Genomic DNA, 15,910 nt, shown 5'->3' with positions numbered 1-15,910 from the left:
GCCCACGTATTTGTTCATTTCTCATAATAAAGATATCTGGCATCTGTCAAAGGGGGAAGACTAGGCTGGTTCCACCAAGGCAATCTGCAAGTAAGTCCTGACTGGCAATGGGGGAATCTTGACATCTGCTCGATCAGAATTTATTCACAGGCGAAGCAGGATATGACGTGCTTTCCTGATCTATGACTCAGTTTCCAGCATAAAGAGCACACCAATCAAAGCACCCAGCGATGCCGGTGTCCTGGAATAATGTTCGTTGGATAATACAATCGGGATAGAATACTGACCTCGACATAGCGAACCTGGCAATCCTGGTCTATAGCAAGCGGGATTGCGGCTCCTTGGCATTGAAAAAGTCAGAGATATAGCGAAGCATTGTGTTGATTATTGACGTTTTCATCCTGTCCAGCCCGAATGTGGAGACATCAGCGAAGGTGACTATAGATTTATAGTTTGTCCATACTATTTAATTGAGGCTATAATTGGAAATATAATTGTGATGGGATGTCCCGTGCGAGCAAAATTCATAAACGAGCCGTAACCGTAATTCCAACAAAACGTCATACTAAGTAACAAGCTGATTAGCTTCATTAAAGTTGCTCTTCGTCCAGTTTCGTGTAGTAAGTTGAGCCACAGCCTCACTAACCCCAGCGCTTATGCGGGTGGTCGCCTGGCTCGGCTATCATGCTCTTCTGAACCCTGCATCACAGCCCCGCCGTCCTTACGCAGCCCTAATATACCTTTACGCCAACTAGAACACACCCACTTGCCTGAACTCGTTGACTATACCAGGTGGATTACTTCAAATCAAGCATCAAGGGAGGCTTATCCTCTAAGGCCCGGGAAAGCCTAGATCCCGCCTCAGAGTGGGCTAGAACTAGTAGAGCTTCAGCCCCAGCACTATTTTTTCCAGGGCGCAGGATGAGAAGTAAATAAGGGCGTTGTGTTCTATACAAATCCAGAGACCTAACATGTCTCAATAGCTTTTCCGACTAAAGATAGTGTCAGTATCCTTGCCCTTATGGAGAAACTCTCTACTGGCTAGTCACAGCGATCGTTAAAGCATGATCTCACATTTCGTTTTTTCAATCACGAAAATAAGGTTATTTTCACCCAATACCGACACATAAATATTCATCAACGAAAAGAAGAAAAATCTAGAACGAAAGTCTCCTGTGAAAAGGAAGGCTGAATCTAGGCCCATGATTGGCAGCTATAGCCGTTATAAAAGCACATGATATAGCCTCAACTTGCGTGGCAAATCCTGCAGACCCCGGCTAGAATGATCGACCGCCCTATTGTCCACAGTTTATCTATCGGCTACCTTTTTCCTCTTCAAGGATAGAATCGCGCCCAAGGCCCACTGATGAGCTAACCTTGCATATCGATCCTTCCGGTTGCGCGTTCCGCCAATGATAGGTGGCGTCTGCACGATAGAAGCACAAAACAAGCTTGATCGATGGTTCCCGATGTGCTGTGCGGGTGATCCCCGATGGGTCATCGGGTGAACTGGAGATAACTCGGGCCTTGTCCTTATTTTGTTTGATACTGTGCCCTGCATCTTAGTGATCAGGGCGCATTGGTGTGCCTGAGTAGACTCGGTCTGGTTTCGAATCAAGCTGTACTATAGTCTGTGCTTTACAGAGAGTTCAAGCGCTCAGTCGAATGTAAGTTTCCGTCGTCTCGTGATGGGTTGGTGTGATGGATAAGTGTGGAAGTTCCATTGACATCCTGTCACTCAAGTAGATGCCCTAGGTATGAAAAGGAAGCGACAATATGCAGTCGAACTGAAATAGCAACCGCTCAGGCCCCGGCTCTTTCTGTTGTGGGACTTCAGTCACTTGCTTCGCTAGCCGCGCCACAAGGAATATAGTATAATGGGTGAATGGATGACTGCTGTAAGGCAGTTATTTCCTGCAGGTGCTGGAATAATCCGGAGTAAGGTTGTTCGAATACCGATGCAAATCCCGAGACACACCGAACCTTATCGGAAGTGGATGCGCTTCCGCGGTTCGTGCCTGAACTTTTTTCTTCCAAGTGACAGGCGCAGAGTAAATGTTGTGATTCTATCTTGAAGTTTAAATACTGTTAGACCCATGGATTGGACAAGGGAAATTCTCTTTGCTCTGGTGTTTAGTCACTTAGGAAGTGGGTATTTACAACTATGGGAGACAATATGTCAGACTCAGACACACTAGACCATGAATCAGAGCGGGAGTACGTATTGATGTCTTGATCACTATTTGCAACAATCACTGACCGAAAGACAGAGAGACAGAGAGCTTCGACACTGAACCTCATCCAAATTTGTACAGACATGGTCGGCGCTATTCTTTGACACATTTGGAGCAGCATCCGTGGCCGATTGACGAGGTGAGTCCCTTACCTGCATTGGAATGCGGGAGCTAATAAGTCGAAGATAGAGAAAGACAGATTAGGTATGGGTATCTATCTGATACGCTATAGCTTTCTAAGCTAATAATTGAAATAGAGGAACAACACGTTTTGCTGCGTGAGCTTTTCGAGGATAGATTATACCTCGCCCCTATAGAGAGTCCGCGAAGCGTTCTTGATATCCGCACCGGCACTGGCTGCTGGGCTATGGAATGTGGTACGTCCAAGCCATACCTTCTAATGTTCTCCATCCAACTACTAAAATATCATACAGCAGAAAGATATCCTTCGTCGACTGTAAGTCTGACTATGGCCTGCGTTGAAGAAGAGAAACTGACCAGTTAGGTTCGCGGCATTGATTTAGTAAATATGCAAGATGAATGGTATGTCTTCCTTGTGGGGCTTGGCGCATTTCACTAATGATATAGGGTACCACCGAACTGCGAGTTTTGGGTCGACAACCTCTGCCAACCAGGTTGGCATACCCAATACACAGATATTGACTTTGTTCATATCAATCAGATTCAGGGTGATCGCCAGCTTTTGTCGCTCCTACTGCAAGGTTCATATAGGTAAATGCTCTATCAGTAGGGATTTTGTCCGCCAGACTAACTCATAATATTAGCTGCTGCGCTCCAGGCGGTTGGGTGGAGATACGTGATATGAGAGTGCAGCTGGATAATCCTGGAGAAGATAGCCCATTCCACAATTACATCCGGGAGATGGCGACAGCCCAGGCCAGAGATGGTCGCCAGATGGATCTTCCTCTTCACTTCGGAGCGGAACTCACTCGGCATGGATTTACCAACATCACTGAACGTAATTACGACATACCTTTATGCACTGAGGGCCGCGATAAACTGAAGGAAAGAATCATACAAAACTGGACGACAGGGCTGGAAGGGTACAGCTTCACACTACTGGAGAAGCATCTTGGGAAGAACTTCACGGAAACTGTGCTAATGTGCGCTTCTGCGCGTCGGGCACTAAAGGGTAAGATTGAGGGATATTTGCAAATGTCGGTGAGCTTCCTCCGTACTGACTGGCATACTTCTAACACTTCGCAGAAAAGTCGTGTATGGACAGAAACCGGGTTAGATGAGTTATAGAGCCAATGAATGCAATGAGATTTCTGTATTATCAGGACAATATGTTGTGCAGTATATGTCTCTTAACCGCGATAATCGCACTATTTCATAGAATGTAAGGATGCAGCTGGTCCAAGAAATCTTGCTCATCCCGCGTCGGGCATCTGCTGTCTCAGGAACTATATAGCTTCTAACTATTCTCGGCATATCTCCCGTGATGTGTCACAGTAAAGTTCCACCACCGGCGCATGTGACACAACAAACCCTCACTAATGCACTTACGGATAAATCTCTTCAACTGAACGCCTTACCTAAAAAGAGAAGGTTTTCTTATTATCAAATTAGGAATTGGTTTCTCATTCATATAGGTGATTAAGGCTCATGGCATTGATGTATTCTTAGATCAGCACTACAGATAGCCTTATGACTTTCTTACAACGATATCCTTCATATCTCTTGAAGAATATTACGGGTCATATTTCTGACAACAAGGTTATACCAAATTTCCTATCTAATCTTTCGGCGTCCAAAAATCGGCTATGCAGTCGGGATCGGAGAGACTAAAGAGAGCTCAACCCGGCCTGTATCTGCAGTTACTATTACTATCTATTCTTCGGGAGAACTCTATTTAGTAATATACAAGCAACATCATCGGCATTCAAAAGAAATTTTTCCTGAAATATTGATTGCTACTCCCAATGGAAACACTATTAAATTGGGATTGCCAAGTTATAGGGTTGAATGATCTCGAAATGCCTCCATCAGCGTGCTTATTTTACCACACGGGAGCAGCATACCCTTGGAAAATTGAAACAAACTAAAATGCAATGGAGCAAAGAAAGTAAAATAAGAAAAGCGCTAAAGTGGGTATCTTTTATGGACACAAATACCGAGGTTCCGGAGAATAGAAGGTAGATCGAGATAGTGCTATTCCCAGCAGCGGATCGACTCCGTCCCGAACACGGATGCGCTCCGCTCCTCACATTAACCGATAAACATAGTAGTCATACTATACCTACAAAATGAACATCAACATTCCCAAGCCACACCACTACAAACACCACTATATTCTATATCATCCATTTGAATAACTCCATCATGACTCTATCCACACCTCAACTCACCACACCCACCATAACAACGCCCCCAACCTGGGCCACCCTCCCAAAAACCCTCCGCCAAACACCTCCCTCAAACCTCACATCCCACACGATAAACCAAAAGCGCGGCAGACCCCTCGACTCCTTTCTCGAAGGTCCTATCTACATTCAATCCCTAAACCTCCTCTTTCTAACCGACATTCCCTACGGACGAATCTTCACCCTCAATCCCACCACCGCGCAATGGTCCCTCTTCCTCCAATACGATGGCGAACCCAACGGACTCGCCTACCACCACATCACAAAGAAAATCCTAATCGCCGACTTCAAAAACGGTATTCTGGAGCTCGACCCCGTCACAAAAAATCTCCGCACTATTATCTCCCGCTACCACGGCGAGAGACTCAAGGGCCCGAACGATCTGGTGGTTGATTCTAAGGGAGTGGTGTATTTCACCGATCAGGGGATGACGGGGCTGCATGATGCGACGGGACGGGTGTTTCGGTTGATTCTTGAAGAAAACAATGGTGAGGGGGTTGATGGTGAAGTTGGTGGAAGGCTAGAGATGATTATATCGAATGGGCCATCGCCGAATGGGTTGGTGTTGAGTCGCGACGAGTCGGCGCTGTTTGTAGCCATGACGAGAGATAATTCTATCTGGTATGTGCCGTTCATGTTGGATGGGTCGGTGCAGAGGGTAGGGAGGTTTGCGAGTTATTATGGGATAGGTGGGCCGGATGGGATGGCGATTGATAGTGAGGGGAATATTCTAGTGGCGCATTCGACTTTAGGGAGGGTGTTTGTGCATGATAAGAGTGGGGAGATGAAGATAGTCATTAAAAGTGAGAAAGGGGCGAGTACAACGAATCTGACGTGGGGTGTGGGGGAAAGTGGTAGTTTGGATACGTTGTATATTGTGGAGAGTGAGATGGGTGAGATTCTGAAGGTGGATTGGCATTGTAAGGGGTGGTTGGTTAAGGGGTTGGAGTAGGTAGAATTGTGTTCGTGATATTGGTGTGGGAGGTAGCTATGGTGTGTTGATATTGAATGCTGACCCAGATAGTAGTACTCTTGCGTCAAGCGAACTCTTTCTGCTCCGCACTAGCCACTTCATACTCGTTTTTCTTTTCATCCTCATAGCTTACAGAAGTCCAAACATCCCCCTTCGGCAGTCGTCTAGCCATGGGAACAATGTCCCAGATCGTACGGGCTTCTTTGAAAACCCCATCGATCAGTTCGAGGTTACGGTTCATGGTCTCAGGGAAAAAAGGAAGAACAACCAGTGGAACACAGGCACATGTTGCAGCAAAAACAATGTAATATCTCCATCCAATAGTGTCCAGTGCAGTTGGAGTGATCATCGTGATGATAAAGTTCCACAGCCAATGGTTTGCGGTAGAGATGGAGGACATGGCAGCGCGCAGATGGACCGGGGCAATTTCCGTGCAGTACAGGAAGTTGCCACCCAGAAAGCCAATTGGATAGAAGAAGTTGAATAGGAATATGAACACTGCTGCAGTGATGGATGCAGCATGGTCGGAGGCAGGGAAGCTAGTTGAAACAGCCATAGCGATCATGCAAATTGACATGCCAGTTCCGCTCACCACGAGAATCACCCGTCGTCCGAGACGATCGACTGCAGCGAATGAGATGAATGAACAGAAGAACTTAAAGGTGAGGGAACTGGCGGCGACAATTGCCGGGATATCTCCGGTGAGATGTAGATTCTCTTGGAAGATCTTGGTGGTGTAGATCGAGATCAGATTGCCACCGACAAGTTGCTGCAGCGTTTGGATGGCGATGCATAGGGCAAATCGGTAAAGGTATCGGTTCTGGTCTCCTGTGCGGATGAGTTCTCGGAGGGACAACTTAGGAGCCGTATCGAGGGAACTATTGATATGCGATATCTCGGCCCGGACATTCTCGTCATCGGTGGACCTGCCGTTCAGCCTCGCTAGGGCATCGGTTGCTTCCTCTAAACGGCATTTCTGAACTAACCAGCGCGGGGATTCGGGAAGAGTGAAAATAAAAATACAGATAGTCAAAGAGAAGACGACAGGAATGGCTAGCGAAAGCCGCCACTGCAGTGGTAGGGATGAAGCTTTGCTGGTTCCCAGATTGATCCAACTGGACAGGACGAATCCCACGCAAATGAAGATGCCAGCGGTGATGACCTTACGGCCTCTTTTACCAGCTGAGGAGCTCTCAGATTGCCATACAGGAACGATGACACTCAGTTGGCCAACCCCAACGCCAAGTATGATACGGCCCACTGTAAACTGGGCAAGAGAGAACGCAGTACATTGGAGGATCTGGCCCACTGCGGCAAAAGCACCAGCGATAAAGATGCTGCGTCTTCGACCCACGGCATCACTGAGAAGGGAGCAGGATAAGGCGCCAACAAGAGCGCCTAGTTGTAAACACGCATTGATGAGACCCTCGATTGTCGAGTTCCGGGCTTCCGTTGCCCCATGGGTGTTAACGGTATCGATCTGGGGAAAGTAGTGTATCACATCAGGAAGCTCAAGAAGAGCCGAGAGGCCGGCCTGGTTATAGCCATAGAGGATGAAGGCTGGGCCAACGACAAGGAATATTTGGGCGTATTGGATTGATTTTGGTGTTTGCCAGAACATCGTGGGTGTGACTGGAAGATATATTTCCTTTAAAAGACCGAGCGATACTATATACCAATGAATAGCCCCTTTAAAATTATGCCGCGAGTATCCCAAGAGCACAACAGCACATAATACTCTTCCTCATGTCCTTCTTATAAGCTTGCCTCCTCGTTGATATAGAAGCACAACCCCGCCTGCGGATGGTATCCGCCAACTCTGAATCACCCCACACCCCATTACCCCGGATTAACATTTACAAATAACTTAAAGAAGAGCGCCCCGTAGATACCCAGTGCCCCACAAAGCTTCGAGTTCCCCTGTATCTTATGATGTGGGGATGGAGACAGTCTGGCGTGATGTCCGCCCAGGTGAACGGGTCGCTGCCGCATTCGACGGAGCTGATCCGCTGACTTCGGCTACGATGGTTTGCCGAATGCCATCATTGTCATCCTTATAAATCCCACACCAGAACAGCGTCAATGCGAGAAAACACTTATCCGAACTTGTTTCAAAGGATCTTGTAAGAAAACATGACCGGAAACATGGAAGCAACAGAGCCTGAGAACCAGGATTACAACCTCCAGCAACCAATCACCTCTACCACAGGTTTGCGACAAGGACTGACATCTTACGGGGATGCCCATTTCTCTCTGTTCCTGCGGAAGGTATTCATCAAAGCATTAGGATACTCAGAGGATGCGCTATCACGTCCTATAATTGGCATAATTAACACCGGCTCTGGATTCAACCCCTGCCATGGCAACACTCCGCAGTTGATCGAAGCCGCCAAGCGAGGCATCCATCTTAACGGTGGCATTGCCATCGACTTCCCAACCATTAGTCTACACGAGGGATTTTCGCATCCGACAAGTATGTTCCTTCGCAATTTGATGAGCATGGATACGGAGGAAATGATCCGTGCTCAGCCGGTCGATGCTTGTATTATGATTGGAGGTATTTCTCCTATTCCTTTTGCGGCGAGTGATGCTGAAAATGCCAGGTTGCGATAAGACTGTTCCAGCCCAAATCATGGGAGGAATTTCAGCAAACAAGCCCATTTTGCCGTTGTTGACTGGGCCAATGATGTCAGGAAGTCACAGAGGGAAGCGAATTGGAGCCTGTACCGACTGCAGAAACAACTGGGCTTCGTTTCGAGCGGGAGTTATAGACGTCGAAGAGATTACCTCCATTAATGAGGAACTCGCGCCAACGGTTCGCTCAACCAGCCTTCTCCACATAAATCACAGCTCATTGTTTATAGATCGGAACGTGTGGTGTCATGGGCACAGCAAGCACAATGGCGTGTATCACCGCCGCCTTAGGACTTACTCCTTTGCAGGGCGCTTCAGCACCAGCTGTTTCAGCTGCAAGGCTGCGTATAGCGGAACAGACAGGTGCTAACGCAGTAGCCGCTGCGAAAGAGAAGAGAACACCACGACAAATTCTGTCAGCCGACTCATTCTACAATGCCGCTGTTGTTCTCCAAGCCATTGGTGGCTCAACAAATGCCATGGTTCACCTGATGGCCATTATTAACCGACACCCTGATCTCATCGGCACAATCAACCTCAACACACTTGATGAAATCGGCCGAACCACCCCCCTCCTAGTGGACTTGAAGCCCAGCGGAGACAATTATATGACCGACTTCCATAACGCTGGAGGAATGCTATGTCTTCTGCATCGCTTGCGACCTTTACTTCGTGAAGCCGCGATGACTATTACAGGCGAGACGCTAGGAGACATACTAAACCGAACGCCGTTCCGGGACTTCGAGTACTCGCGTAAAATTATCCGAACACTCTCCGACCCGCTCTGCCTGTCTTCTTCATTGGTCGTTGTGGCGGGCAATATAGCCCCCAATGGGGCCGTTATCAAGGCATCCGCTTCCAAAGATAAACGCCTCCTACGGCATAGAGGTCCTGCAGTGGTGTTTGAGAACCCCCAGGATCTTGCTAAGAGACTGGATGATCCTGAGCTTGAGGTGACTGCTGATTCTGTACTCGTTCTGCGAGGCATCGGACCGATTGGTAACCCCGGGATGCCTGAAGCGGGTATGATTCCGATTCCGCGCAAATTGGCAACCCAGGGAGTGTCAGATATGTTGAGAATATCGGATGGAAGAATGTCTGGCACGGCTGGGGGGACAATTATTTTGCATATTTCTCCTGAGTCTGCAGTGCCAGAGTCGCCGTTCGGTGTTATTAAAACGGGCGATATTATTGTCTGTGATATAGAGGCTAGGTTGCTGCAGCTGGATATTAGTGAGGAGGAGCTTCAGGAAAGAATTAAACAGCGAAAGCAAGCACTCACAGAGTCGGAGGAGTCGGCGTGGACGAAGAGACAGCATACAAGGGGATATAGGGGGCTTTATGAGCGGGAGGTCAACCAGGCGCATCTGGGAGCTGACTTTGGGTTCCTGACTGCAAATGGGCCAGCCAGTGTGTAGATGATGTACGACGACAAACTTCGACTCAGGTAGCTATGTATAGTGTACGTCACCGAATGAAGAGATAGATTCACATGTGAGGCAATGATTCAATCTCCCAATTCCGTGGGTCATGAGACGAAAAAGTTAGTCAGTTTAGTCACTCTGCCCTTAATTATCTCAGTCTCACAAGTACAAACAAAATCAAACAGCCATTCAAGCAACAGACGTCAAAAGCTCCTCCATACCCTCATCGACCCCAGACCGCTTCCTAATAAGCAACCGCGTAGCAGGATCAGGATACATATCCGAGTCAATAGTGAAGTTCCTAGGCCTGCCAAACCCATCGGGGAACCTCAGATCATAGCAAATGAGCATATGCGCCAGCATCATCTTCATTTCATTAGCGGCATAGAATCGGCCAGGACATGCGAACTTCCCGTAGCCAAATGCCAGATTGTTATAGTCAGTCATGACGAAGAGGTGTCGTTGGGCATTCTCAGGTTGCTCGCGCAGCCGCGAGTACCGGAAGGCGTCGAAGGAAGTCGGCGCATCGCCTGGCACTCTAGAGGGATCGTTCAACATGGCGTTGGATGGAACCGCGATGCGGGAGCCGACTGGAACGGATATTCCGTTGGAGAGGGTTATTGATTTGGGGAGAATTCGGTTGAAGGTGACTGATATTGTTAGTCATGGGATAGGAAGGGCGGTTGTGACATACGCAGGAAAACGGGATTAAAACGCTGCGACTCTTTCAATAGACTGTCCATTTTGCGCAAGTGGTTGACCGTCAACTTGCCCCAGCCGCCTTCGGCACGTAGCACATCTACCACCTCAGCCCGAAGGGGCTCGAGGTATTGTGGATGTGCACAGAGATCGTAGATAGCTTGAGTCATGGTTAAAAGTTGCGGTATGGAATGGATGTCACGCTTAGAATTAACATCTGCTGGGCTAAGTCCTCGGGCTCTGCTTCCTGGCCGGTGGCTGCATCCATCATCCATTGCAAAATATCTGCAGGCTTAGTGTAGCCTGCCGGCTTTGCAGCCTCGATTTCTCTACGTTCACGTACTATCTCTCCGACTATGCGACGAGAGGTCGCCACATTCTGCCATAGATTGTGGTAGGACGGCAGCAGTGGAGCGACAAGGGGTCTGAGAAAGCGAGGGAAAGAAGCGCAGTGCCATGCCCGTGAGAAAGAGATTCTTGGTGTATTCCACGGTGGCCCTGAGCCACTCTTCATTACGGCCCTGATTGGGCCCAAGGACTATGCGGGAGGTAATGCTAGTGATGATTCGTGAGAGGATTGGCATGATATTGACTGAGGCCAATGCATGCGGCGTGGTTGGCGGATATCACGAGAAGTCTTTTGGAGCCGCGGACTTTGAGGAGGATTGTGGATGTAGTGCATTTTGAGTGGACGGGGAGTGTGGGGGAGGTGGAATATTGCCCATAAAAGAGTATATTGCAGTTCGTAAGTCGGCTTTCTGCTGGGTTCCACTTTAATTATTTCACTCGGTTTTCGTCTCATTCTTACCTTGATCCATTAAAATTTACTGGGAATACGCTGGAATACTATAGCTTGAAGGACCATCACATTGACCATCTATGCGGCGCAGCAATTAAGCCTGGGAGATAAGCTACTCAGCTCCGGTTTTCATTCAAAACTTGTAACAGAATTGAAGGGAAAGAGCAGAAAGGGACTGTCATGAATATTTGTGAGCAAGAAAAAGCAAGAAGAAGTTGAACGAGGGAGGGAGAGAGAGAGAGAGAGAGAGAGGAAAATGTAGGATTGTAACTACGGGGTAACTAGCAACCAAGAACTATGAACATGTGATGGATCTCGTGGAATTCGACAAGACCAGTTAGCTAGTCAGTTAGCTTGTCGAACTGATTTAACTAGCAGAACTAGCAGACGATAATAACCCGGCGTCGGAGAGATGTCCGGTATGGTGGAGCAATTGGATCAGGTCCGTGCATTTCGCGACCGAACGAACATAGGATGACTGGCAGCACTGCAGCAGAGCTGTTGTGACTTGTGCAGCTATGGAAGTTTATGCAGAGGCTGCTAGACTACTTAGATAGGTCTGGACCGAGGGCTAATATCCGACATGCTCGCTTACCCCGAGGGAACGTCAGCCAACCAATTTTTGCATCCCGTCAATTTGGCTTTAACACCAAGCTTCAGGTCTATGCCTGATAAGGGAAAGGTATCATGTCAGGCGTCCCATGTGGCGGCCGCAGGGAAATAAATTGAAATCGTGGTGCCTTCCGGCTGGACGCTGGACGTGTCGAATTTTCCATGGGGAAACACATAACTAGTGGGAAAATCAGGCATTCCACTTCTCATCAGTCATCTCAGATATGAATGGCAACAAACAACAAATCAAAGGGGATAATCAGCCCCTCTCCACTGAAGTTTGGGGGGAGCCAACTTGGGGGCCAAAAGAGCTGACTGGTTCATGGCTTATCCATCCAGCATTCCGATTGCGTTGGTGCCCCCACCCCCTTCCCGGCCATCGGATTTGATTTCCAAATCCCACCATCTCTTGTTATATCAATGGTGTAGAGGTGGGTTGTTATGATAGACAGACCCTCAAAACAAAGCAATAGTAGACCTTGTTTCCTGTTCTTCGACAGAATCCAGTTGGGGAAGTTTATCCCCCCTGAATAACCCCCAAAGTTGCGCTTTCTGACCACCTGGAAATCTGACAACAGCATCCTTCAGCTCTTCTCAGCATCTCTTGGGGCCGATCCCCATCGGATGAACATCTCTTATGCCTCATTAGGCATGGCTGAGCTGCATGTCAGCGGAGTCCCAACACCCAATCCCAATCCTTCAACCCGCTCCAGGCCTGCGAGGCCATCACCATCGCCCGCCTTGCAGCAATGTGCCCCGGTCGCATTCTTTCGTTTCATAATCTCACCCTCGGCCAGCAGTCATCCTTCGTCTCGCAGCTTCTCCCTCCCTTTTTCTCTTCTTTTGCTTCCCTCCCCATCGCAGGCTGTTTAATGCCTGCTGAAGTATCCATGATATGATGCGACCGCTACTTCTCCCCCTATTGGGGGTATTTCTGCAGACCTCTTCTGCATCCAATCCCTATGTAATGAGCTGGTCCTCGCAGGCCTACGGTCCAGATGGCCCGTGGCAGGCCGTATCCGTCGACGTGGGCAGCAACAAGCAGACGGTCGATCTTTACCCCGGTGCCAACTATGCTAGCACGATCCTGATGAGCACTCTCTGCACGAACAAAACTCTGTCATCCACCTGCTACGCCGCTGAAGCAGGCACATTCAACCAAAACACCTCCACCACCGCCTACACCACTCCCAGCTCGTGGGAAACAACATACTGGGCTGTGGAGGGTGGAAGCAAAGAATCTGTGCTCGGCGATGAAGTCACCTTAGGGTCGTTTGTCGTTCCCAATGTGAGCTTCGAAGCCATCTACCAGACATATCAGACTTATCCCAATGGCATTGCCTATCCCGTCTCGGTTGGCAGTCTGGCCCTGGGGGGTCCGTACCTCTCGGATACTGTCTCCAACTCCACCGTTCTCAACATGATTGCCGGGTGGCTTTATTCGTCCAACGACATCCCTTCCTACTCGTATGGAATGCATATCGGGTCAGTAGACCCAGAGATTGCGGGTTCTCTGGTCTTGGGTGGCTACGATAAGAGCCGTGTGATCGGAGACGTGAGTGCCCAAGGAGTAGCGTCTTCGAGTGGACTTTTGGAACTCGAATTGAAGGATATTGGGCTTGGGGTTGCTGCGGGTTCCTCACCGTTCAGCTTCACCAACGAAAGTGGATTGTTTCTTCAGAGCAGTGGCTCCGTCCAGGCCAAGACGGTTCAGATCGATCCGACCAAGCCCTACATGTACCTTCCCCAGGCGACTTGCGATGCCATCACGTCCACCATGCCGATCTCCTTCAACTCTAGCTTGGGACTATATTTTTGGGATACCAGCAGCAGCGATTATTGGAATATCACGTCTTCTGCAGCATACCTCTCCTTCGTCTTCAACAAGAATGGAGTGAACAATCAGAATATTACCATCAAGATTCCCTTTTCCCAGCTCAATCTTACGCTCCAAGAACCGCTGGTTGATCAAAACGTCACCTACTTCCCGTGCTTTCTCACTACGTCGACCCCGGTGCTCGGTCGAGCGTTTCTTCAGTCCGCATTCGTCGGGGTTAACTGGTTCAACGGGAACAACTCTGGCACGTGGTTCCTGGCACAAGCACCCGGCCCGGATTATGCCAGCGCAGACATCACCCGGATCGCAGTGAGTGACACGTCGCTTTCTGCCTCTAACGGTACCTGGGAGGATAGCTGGGCTAAGTACTGGGGCATCAAAACGACCGACAATACGAGTAGCTCCAAGGGTGGCCTGTCTTCCGGGGCCAAGATTGGGATCGGCGTTGGTGTGGGAGTCGGTGGAGCGGTGTTGATCGCAGCGGGTATCGCCATCGCATTTTGGCTTCGCCGTCGTCGCGTAGCGAGTCAAGAGCCAGCAGGAGAGCAGCGAAGGTCAATGTTTAGAGGGTTTGCAGAGTTGCCGGGAGGTGCTCACAGTGAAGCGGCCAAGGAGTTGGATACAAAGATGCATAAGCCGCCGCAGGAGATAATGGGTTCGCAGGTGGTAGAGCGATACGAGCTGGGCTAATTCTGATCTTGTTACGTCGAGATATATCTACAGTATACTACATGATACCATATATGTGCGAATATAATACCTATTTCCTTATGTCATCATGTATCTTGCATACGTTATAGTTTAATCGATGGCTTTGCTCTGATAGAACCATTTACTGCAACTTTTAGGTTTAATCCGGATACATAGTTATTCAAAGTGGCTCATTTTTCCATACCAGCAGTAAGCTGACTCTGTGTATTACTCATGAACACCACTCCTTCTCACCTCTTATGTACTGATGGATTGGTAAGTAGGGATTTGATCCTCGGAGATTGTGATTAGCAAAACACGTGGATCTAGACCCGATCGGGCGCGAGCTTGGCATCAACTCTATCAAGATGGCCCCACTCCAAAAGACTGCCTCTTTTGGGTATGACACCAGATGCATCCATGGTTTGATAGGGATGTAACATTGCCAGCACTATATTACAAATCCCAACACATAGCACCAAGGTCCATCTATATAAGATCGATCAACAGTCCCATCGCCCATCATCCTATTCACCTTCCACTCATCTCAAAACCCTCATCCTATACTCAGCAACCACTATACCCTTACATCAAGATGTGCCACGACAACATCTTCCTCAACGGCTGGACCAGCACTCCCGCCAACGCCGGCCTCATCTTCCCCGACAAGCCCTTCATCCACCCACCCACCCCCATCCCCGTCACCGACATCCCGTTCCCATCTACCGATCCCCTCGTCGCCAAGACCCTCGAATCCGTCCAATCCCTCCTCCCCCACGACACCATCAACCACTCTATGCGCGTATACTACTACGGTACCCCTCCCCGTATCCCAACCCTTACCACCCCTCACTAACCATCATTCAAGGAATGATCCTCCTAAAACAACAATTCCCCACCCACCCCCTCTCCCCCACAACCTGGGCCCTAACCTGCCTCCTGCACGACATCGGCACCGCTCCTACCCTCCTCACCGCAACGAACATGTCCTTCGACCTCTATGGCGGCATTTTCGCCCGCTCTATGTTAATCTCCTTCGACTGTCCCAGTGACATTGCAGATGCCGTAGCAGAAGCTATCATCCGGCATCAGGATCTCGGTGTCGATGGGAATATCACGTTCTTGGGACAGCTGATACAGTTGGCTACGATTTATGATAATGTGGGGGAGCATCCGCAGGTTAAGAACTTTGGAGAGTTGATTCATGAAGATACGAGGAGGGAGATAAATGAGCGCTGGAATAGAGAGGGGTGGTGTGGGGTGTTTGCTGATGTGCTGAGCGTGGAGGTGCGGGAGAAGCCGTGGTGTCATTCAACGCATATTGTCGGGTTTGAGGGGAAGGTTAGGGGGAATAAGCTTTTTGGGGAGTAGAAGGGAAGTATTGATTTAGGGGGTATGAGGGTGGTTGGTTCCACGGCTTATTGCGTTCAGTTGTGATTGTGATATGAAATGCGATTAGGATATAGTCAATGGATATATTGGTTTTTTCCAAGCTTTGCTCTACTTATGGACGAAGATTATTTACATGAAGACCCTTTTAGGGACGTTGTGAATAATCTTGTAGTAGCCCGTTCATCCTTCCTTGTGTGCTGTACTGTCGAATTTATGACGGCCATATCCG

General features: G+C 48.9%; 7 protein-coding genes across 7 annotated transcripts; 5 read left to right on the top strand and 2 right to left on the bottom strand.

Moving 5' to 3' along the window:
• Positions 1-2,176: 2,176 nt before the first annotated feature.
• Positions 2,177-3,503, top strand: BO79DRAFT_138799 (uncharacterized protein; the record flags this gene model as incomplete). Its single annotated transcript, XM_025678170.1, has 9 exons — positions 2,177-2,217; positions 2,271-2,373; positions 2,420-2,438; positions 2,492-2,611; positions 2,669-2,691; positions 2,740-2,777; positions 2,823-2,966; positions 3,020-3,416; positions 3,462-3,503. 9 exons carry the CDS (start codon positions 2,177-2,179, stop codon positions 3,501-3,503), a joined length of 927 nt encoding a protein of 308 aa, XP_025543383.1.
• A 1,077-nt stretch (positions 3,504-4,580) lies between these two features.
• BO79DRAFT_224862 (SMP-30/gluconolactonase/LRE family protein) lies at positions 4,581-5,335 on the top strand (the record flags this gene model as incomplete). The annotated part of the gene is made up of 2 exons (XM_025683704.1): positions 4,581-5,242; positions 5,311-5,335. The coding sequence occupies 2 exons, from the start codon at positions 4,581-4,583 to the stop codon at positions 5,333-5,335; spliced, it is 687 nt and encodes a 228-aa protein (XP_025543382.1).
• Positions 5,336-5,658: 323 nt separating this feature from the next.
• BO79DRAFT_138242 (sugar porter family MFS transporter) lies at positions 5,659-7,215 on the bottom strand (the record flags this gene model as incomplete). The annotated part of the gene is made up of 1 exon (XM_025678152.1): positions 5,659-7,215. One exon carries the CDS (start codon positions 7,213-7,215, stop codon positions 5,659-5,661), a length of 1,557 nt encoding a protein of 518 aa, XP_025543381.1.
• Positions 7,216-7,714: 499 nt separating this feature from the next.
• On the top strand, positions 7,715-9,708 carry BO79DRAFT_274902 (dihydroxy-acid dehydratase). Its single transcript, XM_025687633.1, has 3 exons — positions 7,715-8,151; positions 8,198-8,409; positions 8,459-9,708. Exons 1-3 carry the CDS (start codon positions 7,728-7,730, stop codon positions 9,644-9,646), a joined length of 1,824 nt encoding a protein of 607 aa, XP_025543380.1. The 5' UTR covers positions 7,715-7,727; the 3' UTR covers positions 9,647-9,708.
• Positions 9,709-9,841: 133 nt separating this feature from the next.
• BO79DRAFT_224859 (cytochrome P450) lies at positions 9,842-10,521 on the bottom strand (the record flags this gene model as incomplete). The annotated part of the gene is made up of 2 exons (XM_025683703.1): positions 9,842-10,302; positions 10,347-10,521. 2 exons carry the CDS (start codon positions 10,519-10,521, stop codon positions 9,842-9,844), a joined length of 636 nt encoding a protein of 211 aa, XP_025543379.1.
• Positions 10,522-12,582: 2,061 nt separating this feature from the next.
• On the top strand, positions 12,583-14,350 carry BO79DRAFT_53843 (acid protease). Its single transcript, XM_025689393.1, has one exon. It carries the CDS (start codon positions 12,658-12,660, stop codon positions 14,287-14,289), a length of 1,632 nt encoding a protein of 543 aa, XP_025543378.1. The 5' UTR covers positions 12,583-12,657; the 3' UTR covers positions 14,290-14,350.
• Positions 14,351-14,881: 531 nt separating this feature from the next.
• On the top strand, positions 14,882-15,676 carry BO79DRAFT_235164 (cyanamide hydratase family HD domain-containing protein; the record flags this gene model as incomplete). Its single annotated transcript, XM_025684453.1, has 2 exons — positions 14,882-15,104; positions 15,158-15,676. 2 exons carry the CDS (start codon positions 14,885-14,887, stop codon positions 15,658-15,660), a joined length of 723 nt encoding a protein of 240 aa, XP_025543377.1. The 3' UTR covers positions 15,661-15,676.
• Between the last annotated feature and the right edge of the window lie 234 nt (positions 15,677-15,910).

The sequence above is a fragment of the Aspergillus costaricaensis genome (assembly GCF_003184835.1).
Source record: "Aspergillus costaricaensis CBS 115574 unplaced genomic scaffold BO79scaffold_4, whole genome shotgun sequence".
Lineage (NCBI taxonomy): Eukaryota > Fungi > Ascomycota > Eurotiomycetes > Eurotiales > Aspergillaceae > Aspergillus > Aspergillus costaricensis.
Note: the sequence above shows the minus strand (reverse complement) of the source record. Positions and strands in the feature narration are given on the sequence as shown.

What these genes read in the sequence shown, in the direction of transcription:
- BO79DRAFT_274902 (XM_025687633.1), top strand. Translation starts at nt 7,728, where the DNA reads ATGACCGGAAACATGGAAGCAACAGAGCCTGAGAACCAGGATTACAAC. An exon ending in TGCTTGTATTATGATTGGAG is followed by an intron (nt 8,152 to 8,197) that starts GTATTTCTCCTA and finishes TGAAAATGCCAG; the next exon opens with GTTGCGATAAGACTGTTCCA. An exon ending in ATGAGGAACTCGCGCCAACG is followed by an intron (nt 8,410 to 8,458) that starts GTTCGCTCAACC and finishes CATTGTTTATAG; the next exon opens with ATCGGAACGTGTGGTGTCAT.
- BO79DRAFT_53843 (XM_025689393.1), top strand. Translation starts at nt 12,658, where the DNA reads ATGATGCGACCGCTACTTCTCCCCCTATTGGGGGTATTTCTGCAGACC.